General features: G+C 36.7%; 1 protein-coding gene across 1 annotated transcript in view; it reads left to right on the forward strand.

Moving 5' to 3' along the window:
• Window positions 1-12,275: 12,275 nt before the first annotated feature.
• Snapin (SNAP associated protein) overlaps window positions 12,276-19,751 on the forward strand; it is a 41,991-nt gene continuing 34,515 nt past the window's right edge. The window contains exon 1 of the mRNA XM_090395443.1: window positions 12,276-12,439. Coding sequence (XP_090251569.1) covers window positions 12,291-12,439 — 149 coding nt within the window. The 5' untranslated portion in view covers window positions 12,276-12,290. The remainder of the gene's footprint in view (window positions 12,440-19,751) is intronic.

Consider the following 19,751-nt stretch of genomic DNA (forward strand, 5'->3'; position numbering starts at 1 on the left):
GACCACCATCCTGCTTATTGGAGGCCTGAAGTGGCTAGAAAAAGTTCTATGTTTGGTCTTTAGAAATAGCGTTTCCGGACTATGTAAAAATACCTAAAAAATATATAAAATCAATGAAATGGGTTAAAAAAAATCCTTAATCTCCCTCTGTTCTCTCTATTTTGAGAAATTCAAAACCCGCAATTCCGTGAGAAAAAATCTTTGCCTCCCTCTTTTAAGCCGGCAGATTCAGTGCAGTTCGAAAAGCTCTTCTAAAGGTTCCTCTCATTCTAGACCGAATTCAAACAAAATTACAGGACATAACATTCATTCTAAAATTCAAGCCTGGTTATCAAACTTTTCCAAGTAATTCCTAAAGGATTGAAAATATTCTATTTAAGCTGAAAAGTGATTGTATATCTAACATTGTACCACTCTTGAATGAACTTGGAGAGGACATGTATGGTATATCTGCAGAATACAGTGGTGCTTTGGCAGGATAGTCATGTGGATATGTAACATGCAGCAGATGTCTCTACCAAATCTATGAAGTGCTTTTATTTCAAATTTGCCCATATTACCTCCAAGCTGTGCAGATTATTCTATCCACATTCATCTAACTGAGCCAGAAGTATCTTGTAATATTCAGGTGGAAGGGGAAAATAATTACTTCAATTCTTCAGAAGTATCAACTGCTGTCCCACAATGCACTGTAGTTCAGAACCATGCATAACCAAGTTTATGGCCCTAAAAGTGTGTGACATTGTCCTAAAGCATCCTGAAAAATCTCAAAAATTTCTTCAGCTTCCATTCTCCATTAATTTCACATTCCTAAAATTCTTTCTCTGCTAAACTGTAATATAACCCCTAAATTCAATATTTTCACAAATGAGAGAAACTATTCCAGGAAAATTCTGCAAAAGCTGAAGATCCATTGTTATCATGCATTTAGGAATTGAGTCTCTTATTGTCTGCATGGGCAGGCCTGGCCCAAGGTATTTTTGCGCTCCAAGCTCGGAGTCTTTGGGGTCCCTTTTAAAGGTTACAGAGATTTAATATTAAATTTACATACATTTTTACAGGGTGTTGTTCATGCTTTTACTGATGAAAAACCTTACATTTTGATTATTCTGAATTTTCATGTATTTAATAATCTAAAGATTTGATATAAAAATTAATATACATAATAATAAGATTAAAATGTTACTAATAATTAAAATAACAAAAATTGAATATGGTTATGTTGAATTCAATGTAAGAGTCACATATATATATTTACAAGAATTTCTGTTTTCGGGATTTTGCAGATGCAAAGCGCCATACTCTGACGCTTTTTTATTAGGAGATTTAAATTTTGGCTGACCTTCACCTTTTGATTCCCTACGAATTCTTTTAACAGTCGACCCCGATGCGCCCGCAATTGCACTTGCACGTTTTATGACTTGAGAAAGGGGAACAAGGCGACGATTCTTTTTCGCAGAATGTCAGCACATTATTCAATATTCTTTTGCAAGAGCTACTGAAATTACAGTCCACAAGTTCTGTTGTTAAACAACAACAGAACTTGTTGACTGTACTGGTTCCATCATACAAATTAATAATAAAAAAAAATGCAAAAAAAAATAGCATACAATATATCCAGAATGTCAATTAAAAGGAATGAAGAACTGCACTACCTAAGACAGTCAATGATTATTAAACAAAGACGATCAACAAGAAACACCACCTGCAGTTCTTTTACTTGAGCATGATTATTTTTATAATCTTGTTCAAGAGTATAATTTTTAAGAATGCATCAGGCTATCTGACATCAAAAATGTTACAAAGTGGCTACATTGTTTCGTGAGTACAACGTCAAAGTGGCTTTTTGACCGTTGCATGAAATCTCCAGATTCTTGTATCCACCGAAACTTCTTATATAACCCCTATCAAAAAAGCAAGCATTTATGAGATTCGTTGCTCTTGTGGTATTTGCTATCTAGGCCAGAGAGGAAGGTGAGGGGAGGAGAAGGAGATCTGCATCTCTGAACAGCTAAAAGAAGTTAAAAAAATAAGAAAGCATAAATCAGGCTTGGCATCCCATTCAACTACCCCCGGAATTGAAGTAGTTTGGCAACAACAAAAATGTCTTGATCATAATTGTTTTACAAGAAAGTTCAAGGAAGCCTCGCAAATCTTAAGGATCCTACACAATGCAACAAAATTCAAAGCTTAATCTTACACCATGTTTGGTCTACTTTCATTAAAAATCTAACTGCCACAGACCAAGGATACGATACCCGCGATGCACAGGATGTGACAGCAACAACTGATAGTGTTCCAACACGGATACAGTAATGAATTTAACATTTTTTATTCTGGTTACTTATTTGTATGTATCAATTGTGACGTTTTGATAATTTATTTAAAACATTAATTAAAACTATTAATGTGTGTAATTAATTGTTTCCAGTCTTTTGTGTATATTTATTTATTCGTATGGCATGAATATCAAAACATGCAGTACAATACACTTTAATAACATATAAAATTAAAAGTCAAAAGTCATTTTAAAAACCAATAAAATAAAAGGTTACATCCAAATTGGTCAGATAGTTCATAGCTTCGGGTGTAGCACTTAAAAAGTCCAATTTATCTCCTGAATATGCTCTGAGATAACACTGAGTCGCAATATGGTTCACGGTTTGTCTCTGAGCTCCACAATCACAATGTGGGGATGGTCGTTTACCCCATTTAAAAAGCATGTCCGCACATACACCATGACCAGTTCGTATTCTATTAAGCTGAGTCCAGGTTTTTCGTGGGAGGTGTGAGCAAGTATCAAAACTTTCTTGTAATTCATTGAGAGAAAATTTTGTGATGTCATCTGTATGGCTCTCCCACTGTTCTTGCCACTTTTGCTTCAAGTCAAAGTTAGAATGCAGTAGTAGTTGGGCTAATTGTAGTGGTGGATGTCTTGATCTCAATCGTCGTACACTTAAGTCTGGGAGATCTCAATGTATTGGTAGGGCTGTGTTCTCCAAGATTTTCTTATACTCATGTAAGAGAGCCTTAGTCCTGCGCAGATTCGGTTGAACAATGTTACTAAGAGCTGGAAGCCAGTGTGTGGGCGTTGATTTAATTGTGTCAGAAATCAGTCTCATTGTATTATTTAGTTGGCCATCAACAAGTTTAACATGTGTGCTATTTAGCCACACTGGTGAGCAATATTCGGCAACAGAGAACACTAGACCAAGAGCAGTAATCCGCAGATTATCGGCTGTTTCTCCCCATGTCGTGCCTATTAGTTTTTGTATTATGTTGTTACGGGTTCTTAACTTAGCAGAAACGTTTGTTAGGTGTTGCTTGTAAGAGAGCGTGCGGTGCAGGGTAATGCCCAAGTACTTTGGAAACTTATTTTATATATATAATTTTTTGCTTATTCACCTGACCACAAGTCTGACGACTTACGAAACTTGTGTGATTATAAGTGTTTATTTTTATTAAACTTTTTTTACCTTAAAATATGGTATCAACGCCAGAAACTTTCCACAAGGAAATAGCTATTCGCTGATACTGCTGGACTTTACAAAAGCATTGGACAGGATTCCATCTAGAACACTGTTGCATAAATTGGAACGAATTAGAATGGATATGAATCTGGTGACATGAATCTGAGTGTGACTGGTGGACATATATCATAGAGTGGTTTATGGAGGACTTGAGTTTAAGAGAAAGGAGGTGATTACCAGTGTACCACAGGGCTCAGTGATTAGTCCTCTGTTGTTTAATTTGTATATCAGTGATACAGGAAATGATTTTAAAAAAAATCAGCCACTGCCTTTTATTCCCGTATAGGGAGTAGGCGAGGCCTTTTAAGCCTTATCTAGCTTTTGTATTGTGGAGACTGAACGGGAAGTTCAATCTCCACTGTTAACCAATCAGAAATAGCTGGCCCAAGAATATCACTAATTATACATGGCGTCCAGTGAAGCGAGGCGACTCACAAGTGCCGCCATCTCGTGGTCTCTAATCCTAACACAATGTTTACTGTCTGCAAATAGTGTGCTTCTACGGTTGAGTTCTGTTCTTGGACCACTGCTGTTCAATTTGTTCATTAACGATATAGGGAAGGATCTAAGAGGAACAGTTCATTTGTTCGCTGATGATGCAATGTTGGGTAGGGCAATAGTGAATGCAGAAGATGTCATAATCTTGCATGATGATTTGGATAGATTGAAGGCCTCGGCTAAGGAGAGTGGATGTCAATTTAATGTGACAAAATGTAAGGTTATGCATTTTGGGACATTAAGAGAAAGGAGGTGATTACCAGTGTACCACAGGGCTCAGTGATTAGTCCTCTGTTGTTTAATTTGTATATCAGTGATACAGGAAATGATTTAAAAAAAAATCAGCCACTTCCTTTTATTCCCGTATAGGGAGTAGGCGAGGCCTTTTAAGCCTTATCTAGCTTTTGTATTATGGAGACTGAACAGGAAGTTCAATCTCCACTGTTAACCAATCAGAAATAGCTGGCCCAAGAATATCGCAGCAGTATACCACATTGGTGGAACTGTACTCCAGGAGATTGATGAGGCCAGGGACTTGGGAGTGTTGGGTAGATAAGGAGATGAAGTTCAGGGGAAATGTTGCAAAAGTGAATAAATCAGCTCATCAAATCACTTGGTTGTTGAAAAATACTTTGACTAGCAGAGACAAGCAAGTTATTGTTCCTCTGCACTGAGCCTTGATAAGACCTCATCTCGACTACTGTACCCAGATTTGGTCACCTAGGTTTTTTTCTTGATGGGGAGGAGGTGGATAGGATCCAGAGGCGAGTGACCAAGACGATAGCAGGTCTATGGAAGGAACCTTATGAGAACAGGTTGAAGATTTGTGGGTTGCAGAAATTGGTTGATAGGCAGAAGAGGGGAGATATGATTGAGACATTCAAATTGCTGAAGGGTTACTATCGGATTAATTCAGAGGATATATTTGAGATCAGGACTGGTGGTGGGAGAACTAGGGAACATCTATGGAACCTGGGCAAGAGTGTGGTTAGCAAGGGTGTTAGAGCTGGGTTCTTTACTTTTAGAGTGGTAAATGAGTGGAATAAGCTGCCAGAGTCTGTTGTGGATGCTATGACAGTGAATGAGTTCAAGGCAAGGTATGATAGATACTGTGAGAATGGGGAATAGTTGTGTGGACGTGATGTTCAGGGTTTCCCTCGATGAGTCTAAGTACTCCCAGGAGTCGCCCATAATAATAATAATAATAATAATAATAATAATAATAATAATAATAATAATAATAATAATAATAATAATAATAAAAACCCGAGTTTCCGGGAGAAATAACCTGCTTTCTTTTGCTAGAGTTCGATTAACTCAGGAACCAGTCGAAAAAAAAAAGGTTTGGTAAATGTTTCTCTAGTCGGTGACAAGAATCGAACTTTGGATGCTCTCTCTCTCTCTCTCTCTTCGTGAGATTTAGCACCTGGAAGGGAAATGCCACTCCACTGAGCTACAATGATTTCATGGGAAATATTCATTTATTAGAGGATGCGAATCATAATCACAGCGGAAAGAGGGACAGCAAATGAAGAACATGTAAAGATCCTGAGGATAACTTAAATATGTCTGGAAGCATGGAAAAATGTAACATATTGCCGGTTTCATGTAGCCAAGTGTAAGATGATTCATTTTGGTTAGCGACATCTTAAGTTGTGTACTGTGTAGTCATCAGCGGTGTAGGATGCATCATTCTTGTGTTATGCATCTTTCTTGTCTTCATGTGGGGGAAATTACAGGGCTGGTAAGCAAACAAACTCAGCAGACTGCTTGGAGAAATGCCATGAAGGCCATGAAGTAGTTTGTTTGAGACCAACCCTTGCATGACAAATTGCAACGGTTGGATGCTAAGGGGACTAATAATAATAATAATAATAATAATAATAATAATAATAATAATAATAATAATAATAACCGTGGTACATTGATCTATGTCTGTGTGCTTTTTAATGTTGTCAGTATTCTTATTGCAAGTACTAAGAGCTGTATTTCGAGATTTCTTGTGTCTTGCGACGCCTTTTGTCAGTTTTTATTTCTTGTAAAATATGCTTTGAAAGTCATGCTGTGTATTAGAATTTCATTCTGAGAATAGATAGGAGGAGGCATGAAAGTCTTATTGAAAATAGAAAAAGAATAGAATGAGAGAGTTAAAATAGCGAGTTATTTGCCATGGTATGACAAAGCGGAATTGAGAAGTAGCTCCAGGATAGCAAACGAGCCTATTATCAGATTATCAGGAGGAATGATGAGAAGCTTGTAGATTTCTGAACTGAGTTTGATGGACGACGGGACTTTCACAAGGCTGGTGGTTTACATTTGAAATGATTTTGAGTTGTTGTTCAATGGAATGAGATGGGATGTACCAAATCTGAAACTACAACTTTTTAGGCGGTTAGCTTATGAGGGAGTTCATAGGAACCAGTGAGGCAACTGAATGCAAGAAAATGCAAAAGTGCCTGATTTAGTACCGATAGTAATTTGGTACCTAGCGGGGGGCCTAGCAGACCATTACACTTTATGTACACTAAAGCCAGAACATGAAAGTTAGCAGAATATAATGTCACCGATATAGTATTTTCAAGCAGGATATGGAGAGAAGAAATGGAATGGTGTTGTTGATGACATCTGATGCACTACAACTAACGAGAGCAGGAGATCAATTGCATAGCACTGAAAATAAAGCATTTCAGGCCATCCAGTTTGAGATAGAGGCAAGTAGGACAAAATATACAGTTGTGTACTACTATAGATTAGGGAACCTGAAAAATGCTGTAGATAGTATGCAGGCAAATACGTTTAGTGAGTGAGAGCACTAATTATTATGGTGGACATGGGAGGAAGAAGGATATGGAAAGTCAGAGGATTTGCATGTAACCAGGAAGACAGCATTGCCAACTAGTGAGAGTGATCATGTGGTCTTAATATCTGAGGTGTGTAAATATATATATAATTTTCGGTTAAAAAAAAAATCAGCTAACGCCATTTTATTCCCGTATACGGGGAGCAGGCTAGGCCATTTATCCCTATCTAACTTTTGGAGACTGAGTGGGCAGTTCAATCTCCACTGGTACCAATCAGAGATAGATGGCCCAAGGCTATCACTAATTAAGCAGTACACAGTGAAGAGAGACGGCTCAAATGTGCCGCCATCTCGTGGTCCCTAACCCTAACACAATATATTTAATGTCTGCAATAATGTGAGTTCTACGGTCGATTTTCTTGAGTTTACGGGACAAAAAACCCGAGTTTCCGGGAGGGAGAACCCACTTGCCAGTGCCAGAGATCGACTAATTCGGGAACCAGTCGAAAAAAGGCTTAGAAAAATATCCTCTAGTCGGCGACTAGCCTCGAAACTAAGTCTTCCATCGTGCGGCCAAGTGCCGTGGATGTGTCGTTTGCCGTGGTGTGCAAACGACACATCCACTGATCTACACAGGCTCTATGAGGGGAATATATATACAAAATTACAGGGCTGGTAAATAGGCAAACTCAAGAGACTGCTTGGAGCAATGCCGGCATGAGAAATTACAAGAGTTGGATATTAATGGGGTATCGTAAAGAAAGGTCAGTTTGATTAAAGTAATAGTAGATTACATACCTAGAGTCAGGAAGATACATCAAGTACATGTTAAATGGATGATCAAATCAAATAATTAGTTAACGCCATTTATTCCTACACAGGGAGTAAGCGAGGCCGTTTTAGCCCTATCTAAATTTTGGAGACTGAGTGGGCAGTTCAATTTCCACTGGTAGCCAATCAGAGATAGCTGGCCCAAGGCTATCACTATTGCACATGGCATTCGGTACAGGGAGGCAGCTGGCAAGTGTTGCCATATCGTGTTCCCTAACCCTAACACTATTCATATGTTTATTGCTGAAAATAGTGTGGGTATTACGGTCGATTTTCTTGAGTTTATAGAACGAAAAACCCGAGTAACCAAGAGAAAACACTCTCTTGTCCATGCCAGAGACGACTCACTCGCTGGTCAAAAAGGGTTAGCAAAAGTTCCTCTGGTCGGCGTCTAGTATTGAGATGGGTGATTATCACCATTAAGCAAGAGCTACAATAAAGAATAACTTATGGATGCAATTCAAAGAGAAACGTGACCAGCAGGCACATGACAGTACAAAGGAGACATCGGAAAGGCGATCAATATGGTAATAAAATAAATAATAAGCTAATGCCTTTTATTCCCTTATAGGGAGCAGGGTTTGGAGACTGAGTGGGGAGTTCTATCTCTGATTAGCTACTGGCGGTAACTAATTATAGGCAACCACCGAAGAAGAGACCGGCAAACAAGTACTTGCATCTCTTCGTACCTAACCCTAACAAGATATATTACTGTTTGAAATAATGTGGGTTCAACGGTTGATTTTCTTGAATTTACGGGATGAATATCCCGAGTTTCCAGGATTATAAAAAACCTGATTGCCCGAGCCAGATAACTCTGGAACCGAACGAAGAAAGGCTTAGAAAAGTTCTCCAGTCAACGACTAGACTCGAACAATAAGTCTTTCTTCATGCATCCTAGCGAAGAAGATGCAAGCGCTACCTCCACTGCGATACACAGACCAATATGATAAGAAGGCAAAATTAGAGTATGAGAGGAAATTATCAGTGCAGGCAACAGGAAATTAGAAGTTCTTTCTCTTCGTTTATAGCAGAATAATTTAATGAATATCGATGGTTGGAAGGTAAATGAATCAGAAGAAATAGCGGAATTACTAAGCGAACACTCTGAGAGTATATAAGCCAACTGGATATGTTGTGATAAGAAGAGAGGCAAGGGCTTATATGGAAATCAAGGTAAACGAACTGAAGGTGCAAAAGGTATTACAGAAATCTGATGTAACTACAATTAGATCGTACACCAGCTTGAGTTTAACATAAAGGTACCAGGGAACAGTCAGTATCTTGATCGCATTGTTAAATTTAGTTTCTTCTCTGAGTTGATCCCAAGGGAGTGGATGGAGAGGAAATTAGTTCCTTTACTTCAAGGATACTGCACAACAGAGGTAGCAAATTACCTACCTGAGATCAGCATCTCAGGAGTCTTGGACCACAACTTAAACTGCCCTCTTCTGACAGAAACTGAAAGCAGTTTTCAGCGTTTTCCTTTCACGGTATTAGGCCTTACTTCTCTCTTTTGGTCTCAAATACCAGCTTTTTAAAGATTTTTCCTCTATTTCTAATGTAATTTTATACATAAAGTACAGATTGCATTAATTTTTACATTTCTTACTCTCAGTTGAATTGACCAATGCTTCTTATTCAATGAAAAGTAATTATTCATATATTTATTTACCTAAATCAATTATCATCATTATTAGTAGTAGTATACGGGGAAATTCAAAGTTCTTAGACTGATCGAGGGATCAGCTCCAAACAATATGCCAAGCATTATCGAACTTTTGCACAATATCTATCATACTTTGATTTGAACTTATTCACCATCAAGTCACTCATAGCAGACCCTGGCAACCTATTGCAATCATTCACTACTCTCCAAACAAAAAGTATAGTCCTCACACCCTTGTCAACTACTCTTGCTCAGTTGTCAAAGATCCCCTAGATCTCCCACCTTTAGTGGAGGTCATTAAGCATATTTCCCCTATATGAAACCGTGTATTCTTTCCTTATAGTGACCCATTCCTATCTACACATTCTTGTATTCGCTCTTAACCAACGTCTGCAACCTCTTGACAATGACGCGTGATCAAGTATCAGTAGCTTACCTTTTATACAGTGACAGTAGAGTTGGATAAAGACAATGGATTTACAATGATACTGCTGGGATTTACGAAGCTTTTGACATTATATTTCACGGATTCTGTTAATTTGTACACGACAATATAGGATGTTATCTAAGTAGAACTATTTAGTTGTTTACCAATGATTGAACTATTTAGTTGTTTACCAATTCTTATTGCCCATTGAAAACAATGGGCAATAAGAATAATGTTAAATTTTTGCAGGATGATTTAATTAGATTGGCAGTATGGACAAAGATGAATGGATATAAGTTTAATGTGGCAAATAATAATAAATTTAGTTTAATCCTTTATCCAAGTGTGAGCAAACAAAGTTTGCACCTGAAAGTATCTTCAGGACTGGGGTAAGGTGGTACAACACCAGGGCACTCCTTGCAAAGTGGAGCAAGCTACCAACACTCCTATCTCGGTATCTCCCATAATGCAAAACACATCTCCTTGCGGATATGTCTAATGTTATGCATAAAGGGAAGGGCCACAACCCAGACTAATTTCGACCTTTATTGAGGTCTCTTCAGTGGGAGCCAGGCACAAGTGGAGATACGAGGCAGAAGCAATAGCAGGTAATCTCTACCTATAGGAGTTGCCAAATGGTGTGCCACCCTTTTTTAATAAATTACTCTGGATTTAGAGAAAGATGCTGAAAGTTTATTTTTCACTTGGTTAGAGTATATTAAATTTAGTTTAATCCTTTATCCTCTAAATCCTCTAATTCTCTAAATCCAGAGTAATTTATTAAAAAAAGGTGGCACACCATTTGGCAACTCCTATAGGTAGAGATTACCTGCTAATGCTTCTGCCTGGTATCTCCACTTGGGCCTGGCTCCCACTGAAGAGACCTCAATAAAGGTCGAAATTAGTCTGGGTTGTGGCCCTTCCCTTAATGCATAACATTAGACATATCCGCAAGGAGATGTGTTTTGCATTATGGGAGATACTGAGATAGGAGTATTGGTAGCTTGCTCCACCTTTGCAAGGAGTGTCCTGGTGTTGTACCTTACCACAGTCCTGAATATACTTTCAGGTGCAAACTTTGTTTGCTCACACTTGGATAAAGGATTAAACTAAATTTATTATACTCTAACCAAGTGAAAAATAAACTTAATGTGGCAAAGTCCAGTGTTATGCATTTTGGGGCGAGAAGATTACCAGCTGTGTAAGACATTGATGGAACAGTGCATCCGAAAATTGATGAAGCCATGGATTTGGGGGATGTTAGTAAATAGGGAGTTAAATTTTAGGGTGTATGTTTCAAAAGTGCCTATAGCAGCTCATCGGATTGCTGGTTACGAAGAACACTCCCTCACAAGAAGAGATAAGCAAGTTATATCTCTTTATAGTGTAAGAGTCCATCTTGATTACTGCAAACAGATCTGGTCACCTGGGTTTCTTGGAGATGAGGACGATTTGGAGAGGTTCCAGAAGTCAATATGGTATCAGGTCTCGGGAGTGCACCTTATGAAAATGGTTGAAGATTTGTGGGTTGCTGAAATTGATTGACAGGCGGGAAAGGGAATGATATGATTGAGACGTTAATTAGTGAAGTGTTTTTAAGAAATTAATACAGAAGAAAAATTTCCGATCTGGTCTGTATGTGGGAGAACTTGAAGGATCTTTGACAATTGAGCAAGAGTTGTTAGTAAGCAAGTGTTAGCAATAGTGTGAGGCCTATATTTTTTGTTTGCAGAGTGGTGATTGATTGCAATAGGTTGCCAGAGTGTGCTATGAGTGCCTTGAGTGTGAATAAGTTCAAATCAAAGTATGATAGATATTGTGCAGAAAGTTTGATAACGCTTGGGATTTGATAATGCTCATATTGTTTGGGACTGATCCCTCGATCAGTCTAAGAACTTTTTGAAGTTCCCCCATATACTACTACTACTACCAGTGGTGCACTCAGTATTTAATCTTGGAGGGGGCCCGAGCACTCAAGATATAATCTTGGTGGAGGAGGGGAGTTGAGTAGACGATTTATGAATACATACTACGCATTGCATACCACCTATGACTCAGCATCTGCAGTGATCGCCAATACATGACAAATAGTATAAAAATAGAAGACACAACATGAATTTAAAAAAAAATCAATTTTAATTAGGAAAAGATTTTTTAAAAATTTTCTAGTGTTTATTTCCTTTTACTTTTTTTTACGCATCCAGGGAGGGGAGGAAGGGCTCCTTTCCCCCTCCCTGGGTGCGTCACTGACTACTGCTACTATTAATAATAGATTTAGGTAAATAAATATATGAATAATTACTTTTAATTAAATAAGAAGCCTTGGTCAATTCAACTTATGGCAAGAAATGTCAAAATTAATGGAATGTATACTTTATGTATAGAATTACGTTGGAAATAGAGGAAGTAAATCTTTAAAGAGATGGTATTTGAGACCGGAAGAAACAATTAAGGACTAATAACGTGAAGGGAAGACACTGAAAACTACTTTCAATTTCTGTCGGAAGAGGGCAGTTTATGCTTTTGAGTACAAACATGGAAGACACGGAAAGCACTACTACTTCTGTGGATGACAAGACTGATGACTTTGGTGATTGTCCAACAAGAGATGCTTTAGCTGAAGGTTTAAGTGGTTTGCTTAGACCTGCAGTCGAACAATTAGATGAAAGAGTGAAATCGACAAGGTAAGTAGTCATATGAACAAAAATGAAAAACTATCAGTTGTTTGTGGATATAATCAACTTTGCATTTAGTCTGCTATGATTTGTAGAAGGAATGCTTTAACTTGCAAATGTGAGGCTTGGATATGGAGATTGAAATTTTAATTTGTTGTATTAATCACAGTGAATAAGTGGTAAATAATGTGCAGGCCAAAATGTAAATATTTTAGCTAGTATTATTTTATATATAAAAATAGAAGGGGGCGTCTATAAAGTCCATGCGCAATTTGAATTTTTAATGATTTCAAAATGCAACAGAGGGAAAGTATATTCAGGATTTAGCATATCATATATATGTTAATGTAGAAATGTTAATTTTCAATATATTCGCCAGAATTCACAGTAAAATCACAATGTTCTTTTTTTTTCTGTTATTATTATTATATAGGGTGCTTCCATGGAGTCAAAAGACTCATCGTGGGATACACAACATTGACATACTAACCGTTATTCACACAGTAGTTGTCATACTTCAACTTCCCCTTAAACTCATTCACAAATGAAGCATTCCAACCACCTCTGGCAACGCATTCCACCCATTTACAACCCTCCAAGCAAAAAATCTAGTCCTAACACCCATGTTAACCACACTCTTACACAATCTCCAGGGATGATTCCTCTTTCTCTCCCTTCCTGCACTGGTCTTAAAAAGGTTATCAGTATCAATCCTATAAAACCCTTTTAATAACTTATATGCCTCTATCATATCTCCTTTCCTATGTCTATCAACTAGTTTTTGAAGCCCACAGACCTTCAATCTATCCTTGTAGGAGACATCCCACATACCTGCAACAATTTTCGTAAGTTGTAAACCAAAACGTATAAATAAAGAAAAGACACAATTTCCATACTTTAAAAATTGTATTCTTTTGTGTGTTCACTGGCCATGAAATCCTATAGAAGGTATGCAAAGTATAAATTTCCTGTTTAGCATTCGTGGAAGAACTGGAGCATGAAAATAAGTGTTTAAAAACATAGAACTAAACACATTTTCTAATTGCATATTACTTCTAAATTCCTACCCATATCCCCTTGAAAAAGAATATGGAATTAATTGTATGTTTACTAGTTACAGTTACTCCTAAATGCCTATCCTTATGCCCTTGTTAAAAATACAGACCTAATTGAACACTTTCTAGTTGCATTTACATCTAAATTCCTCTCCTTATGCCCTTGTAAAAATGTACAGAAATAATTGCACATTTTGTACTTGTGTTTACCTCCAAATGCCTATCCTTATCTCCCTTGTGAAAAAAAATGGAACTAATTGGACAATTTTTTATTGCATTAACCTCTCCACTTTTTCCATGAAGCTGATTTCAACCTCTGCACTGAACAATTCCCAGAGTCATGCTTGTAATCATTTACCAGTTTTATTTACAAAGTATAGCATGATTTCAAAGTGGCTTGAACACATTCTGTAGTCATTTGAATTGCATCGTTTATCACACTTTTTATCCTGCCACAGAGATCTTTTAGTGATCAAAGCTCTTTAAATGGCAGCTTTAATGTGTCCTCACAGGTAAAACATCTAATAGGGACAAGTCTACACGTGTGTAGAGCAAAGCATCCAGCATATTTATGGACTGAACTGTTAGATTCCCTTTAAACCATTTATATAGTTGCACAGCATAGACAATGTGTTTACCTCATGGTCTAAACACATTCATACACATCCAACATTGAAGAATGAATAAAAAAAAGCTTTTCATTTCATGGACAAGCCCTACCACTGTCACATGGCACTAAGTGTTTTTATCTACAGGAAGCTACTAAAACGAATAAATATCTAAAAACTTTCACCAATGGCATCATTAAAATTCTAACACATACACAGGAGCAGGATAATTTTCTCAAATGACTTTTAATAAAAAGCAAAAATAAAACATTAGAAATAGCCTTTATAATGTTGGCTACAACTCTCAAAACATTACTACCATAATAAACATCATCATCAAATTCCTGCCATGTACCCTCAAGGGATATAGAGGATATGATAGTACTACATGAAAAAAATTACATCATTATTAATTTCCTATCTACAATCTTCCTCCAAATCAGTCTGTTACTTGTCAAGACTCCAACATTATCAGATCTTATATTCCTATCGTCTAAGGCACTTTGTACCGTATCAATCCACCTATATCTTCGTCTTCCTCTGGGTCGTTTTGCTGCCAACCTGGCAGCGAACACTTGTTTTGCTAATCTTTCCTCGCGAATTCTATTTATGTAACCATACCACCTAAGATTAGCTCTGCTAACGCATTCCTGAATGCTGACAATGTCAAGTTCTTTCCTAATATCCTCGTTTTTAATATGATATTGCCATTGATGCCATCTGTTCACACCTATAATCTTTCTCAGGACTCTCATATCTGTGGTCTCTAGTCTTTGGTCAAGTGTTTTAATTCTGACCCAGCTCTCAGATCCATAAATTAAAACTGGTTTGAACACTGTCTTGTATACAGCAAATTTAGTGTTCCGACTAATTTCTCTCTTATTCCATATGAATTTATTCAATTGACTTCCCACTATACCAGCTTTGCTGATTCTGTTGTCTATTTCTATATTTAATTTACCATCTACAGTAAAAATCGTACCTAAGTAGCTGAAATGTTTTACTTGTTCCACAGGTTCTCCATTCACAACACAGTTGACATTTTCAATGATTCTGCCTATTTTCATTGTCTTTGTCTTTTTATTGCTGACCTTCATACCATATCTATTACAACAGCTATTCAATTTAGTCAGAGAATCTTGCAGACTTGTAGCGGATTTATTTAGAAGTATAACATCATCCGCATAAAGCAAAGAGCTGACATTAACATCTCCAATTTTGATATCATGTTTAATACCACTTTCGTTCATAATGTGATCCATATAGATAATGAATAACAGAGGGGATAATGTACATCCATGTCTCACACCAGATTTAACATTAAACCATCTTCCTGTACTTCCTTCAATTCTAACTGCTGACTTACAACTCAAATAAAGACAAAGTATTGCTTGATATAATGCTCCATTGACACCATATAACTGTAGCTTATTGAATAGCTTCTCTATTGGCACCTTGTCATATGCCTTTTCCAGATCGACAAAACTTAAATACTGATCTTTGTTATATTCCCATGCTTTCTCAACTATTTGTCTTAACGTGAAGATCTGATCCTGACAGCCTCTATTTGGCCTGAATCCAGCTTGTTCTTCATCAAGCTTTACTTCCACAATTCTTCTGAACTGTTTCTCAAGTATACTTGCATAGATCTTGCCAGGAACACTCAGTAGGGAAATACCTCTGTAATTGTCACGTTCAGTTTTATTTCCCTTTTTATATATGGGTACTATGAGAGCTGTACTCCAATCATCGGGAATTTGTCCCTCTCTCCAGGCTTTCTGAACTATGCAGTGCAGCCACTGTAAGACTCTTATACCACCATACTTCAGCATTTCTGGTCGAATATCATCTACTCATGCTGCCTTTCCACATTTCAAGCCTTTGATGGCTTTTTCTACTTCAAGTATGGATATGTATTCCTGACTGCATGCCTGGTCAGTGTTTTTTACCACTGTGCTGTCATCACTGCTTGTTTCATTTAGCAGTTTTTCAAAGTAATTACTCCATACTTCAAGGATATCTTTTTCTCCTGTTTTCATGTCACCTTTATCATCTCTAATTCCTTTTACAGCACTCTTTCCTCCATTCCTAAGCTTCTTCAACAACCTCCAGAATATTTTGTCACCTTCTTGATATTTATTTTCTATATTCTTGCCAAAGTCCTAACATGACTTTTGTTTAGCTAGTTTTACACAGTGCTTAGCATTCTTGCATTTGTCTCTATATTCTCTAAGAGCACTAGCTGACTTATTTGACAGGAACTTTTGATATGCTTTCTTCTTTTCCTTCACTGCCTCTTTAACTTCCTGTGTCCACCAGGAAGTTCTGATTTTTTTATCCTTACAGACAACCTCACCACATGCCTCTCTGGCAGAATCAATTAATGTTTTCTTCAGAGTTTGCCACTGAACCTCCAAGGTTTGATTCCTGTTCTCAAACTCTTTCATTTTTTCTTCAATAATCTTTGCGTATTTTAGCCTACAGTTCACATCTGAGAGCTGCTCAACTTTTATTCGCTTTAAAACTTTCTTACATGTTATTCTTTTCAATATGAAATTCAATTTTATCCTGCTCAAGACTAAATAGTGATCACTTCCAATTTCAAATCCTCTGTACACTCTGGTGTCCTGCACCAGGGAGAAAACGTCACTATCAACAATAACATAGTCAATGAGACCTTTCTTATTCCTTGCGTCTTCTCTCCATTTAAATTTGTGCACATTTTTATGTTGGAACATGGTGTTAGTAATAACCAGTCCATGTCCTGAGCAGAAATCCAACAGATATTTGCCATTATTATTAGCTTTGCTCTTTTCTCCAAATTTTCCCAAAATATTTTTGTATGTCTCACAATCATTTCCTACTCTGCTATTTAGATCCTCAACATGGACCAACTTTTCCTTTTTCATCGTGTCAGTTGCTTTTTCTAAAGCCTAAAAAAATTTCTCCAACTCTATCTTAGTAGAACCTTCTGTGGGACCATAGGCACAAATAAGTCTCATTGTCCAGTTCCTCATTCTCATATTTGCCCTCATTACTCTACTTGAGACTGACTGCCATTCAAGAAGATTAGCCACGTATTTTGTGTTGAATACTATGGCTACTTCTTCTTTTGCTCGATTGTCATTGCCTGAATATAACATTTTGTATTTATTGCTCAGAAAAACCTCACCAGTTTTGGTCTTTTTTGTTTCAGTCATCCCTATTATGTCAATCTGGTACTTATCTAATTCCTCAGCTAGCTCCATTTCTTTGCCATTCAGGCTTCTTATGTTGATAGTACCGATCTTTAACTCTGGTAATGTTGAGTTGGGGTTTGTTTTCAGATTTGTTCCAGTAGCTGACTTTTCGCTGTTCGCCCTGGTTCCCTGGCGAAAAGAACGGGGGGCCTTGTTTAATCGGGCGATGCCCTAGCAGGCATGAAATTTTGTCATGTTGTACCATCATTTTTTATTTTGGTTTAAGCAATAAGAATACAATTTGGTCGGCTAAATCCCAAATTGCCAGCCCATCTTCGTTCTTTCAGTATCCAAATAGATGCCCAACAGGGTGCACCACGAGAAGGTGAGGATTGGACATTAGGTCAGAACCCCTGGTTGGTTCTCTGCATTCCTTTAAAGGCTATGTGGAGGTCTCCTCTCAGTTATACAGCTTTGACCCTTAAACACCCCATAATAAATATGTAAATCATCAATATTGCCATAAGACTTAACTTCACTAAATCATTTTCATCCTTTATGCATAGGAAACTTTCAAAATAATTTTACAAATTCGTAAGAAATAAGAAATATATACTTATAGGTCAATTTTAAAATAGCCCAATTCATTTAATTTTCACAAGGCATTTAGTGTTTTATTTTATCCAAGAATAAACATTATTTCACTTATTTATTTTGTTGTTGGTGGTGGTCTGTGTTAGTCAATATAAACATATATTTTAGCCATTGTGAAAGATCAGCAAAAATAAACAACAAGCAGAGGAATGCATTACAAAACAATATAGAAAAAATCTTGTTGCTTACCACATCCTGATACATGATGTTAAATGAAGTAAACAATCCTTGTAGATAAACTTATAAATTGGTAATACATAACTGTCAAGATTTTAGGGAAAGACAACGTATACTAGAATATTAATTAAAAACTAATTAATACTTCCTATATTTCAGTAATGTTTATTACCATCTTGAGGGATCACAAAATAACGATATGTGCACTAACACTAGGCAAATATGACTGAAGAAAACAACTGAAATGTTTAGGACTCTAGGACTGACTTCAGTTGTTTTCTTCAGTCATGTTTGCCTAGTGTTAGCGTATGCGTGCACATATGATTATTTTGTGATCCCTGAAGATGGTAATGTAACATTACCAAAATATAGGAAGTATTAATTAGTTTTTAATTAATATTCTAGTATGCGTTGTCTTTCCCTAAAATCTAACGGTTATGTATTACCAATGTATATTGATAACACATAACAATAATATATTTATTGCAAGTGATGTCATTGAATACTATATAATATTTATATTGTTACTTAATTCCAGCTTAGTGTTACATAAATGTTAATTAATATGCATTCACTAAAATTAACATTTCATAATTAGAATATAGTAATCATTCTTCTGTTCATTTTAATAAGGTACCTTTTTCTAATTTCAGGAAGAGGAAGATGAAAAAATGAAAAACGTGTCATTAACACTGTTTTGTTAATGGGTTTCAAATGAATCAGATTTTTGTCCACTGATAAAAATTGAATCTTTCTTAAGAAAGTTTAATAAGGATCCTTAAAACGTCTTGCATCCAGATAGCAGGACATTTTCTCTTAGTCAGCAGAATGACATCTAAGTTCAAATCCTATCCTGCATAGGATTCAAATATTCAGAACAATCATCTGAACATGAGTTAGCTGGTTTCATATGGAGGTGGCTTGAGTTTTTCCCTCATAATAGAATTATGAGGGAAAATCTAATGAATGTATTTCCTTCATAATAGAATTGGTAGACATGATGCATTTAGATTATGGCTTTAGATTGGTACCGTACGGTTATCTTTATATCAGTTTTAACGACACCATTTTAAATTAAACAGTAAGAGTATATACTGTATGTTGAACTTGTTGACATAAGCTTGTGCCTTCTGCCATATGTGCTGTGAAGTAATTAAAGGACGTGTCAGATGGAGCTTCTCATCCCACTCCACACTGTTGATCAAGATTTCATTATAAAACATGGCAGGAAGGGTAATGAATGCTATGAAATTTGTTTTTCATTGTTTCTTCACATTTTAATCAAAATCTAAAGAAATCATTTTATACTGAACAGTTTTGTCGTGAATTCATGCCTCCAGAATACCTGTATTGTTGAAATCATCTCAGTTCTTGACACACTGTATTGATCATTCTGAGTTCTCTCCTCCTTTTCAACTTAAGGTGAATTAGCTGGTTCAGGGTTTTTCTTTGTGCAAAACAGGAAAAGTGGCTTGAAGGACACTGGCAATTTACAGATATAATACACTGACCTCATAGCCCGAGTTGCTTTATCCAAAATTGCAAAACATTTCTCTCTCTACCTTTTCTTTTTAAGGATCTATGATGTCATTACATGCATTTCACTTTTTTTCTTCCCATGCTGAAACAAATTTATAAATCTAATGAA

The sequence above is a fragment of the Typopeltis vanoorti genome, chromosome 1 (assembly GCF_054136105.1).
Source record: "Typopeltis vanoorti isolate ZY-2024b chromosome 1, IOZ_Tvanoo_1.0, whole genome shotgun sequence".
Lineage (NCBI taxonomy): Eukaryota > Metazoa > Arthropoda > Arachnida > Uropygi > Thelyphonidae > Typopeltis > Typopeltis vanoorti.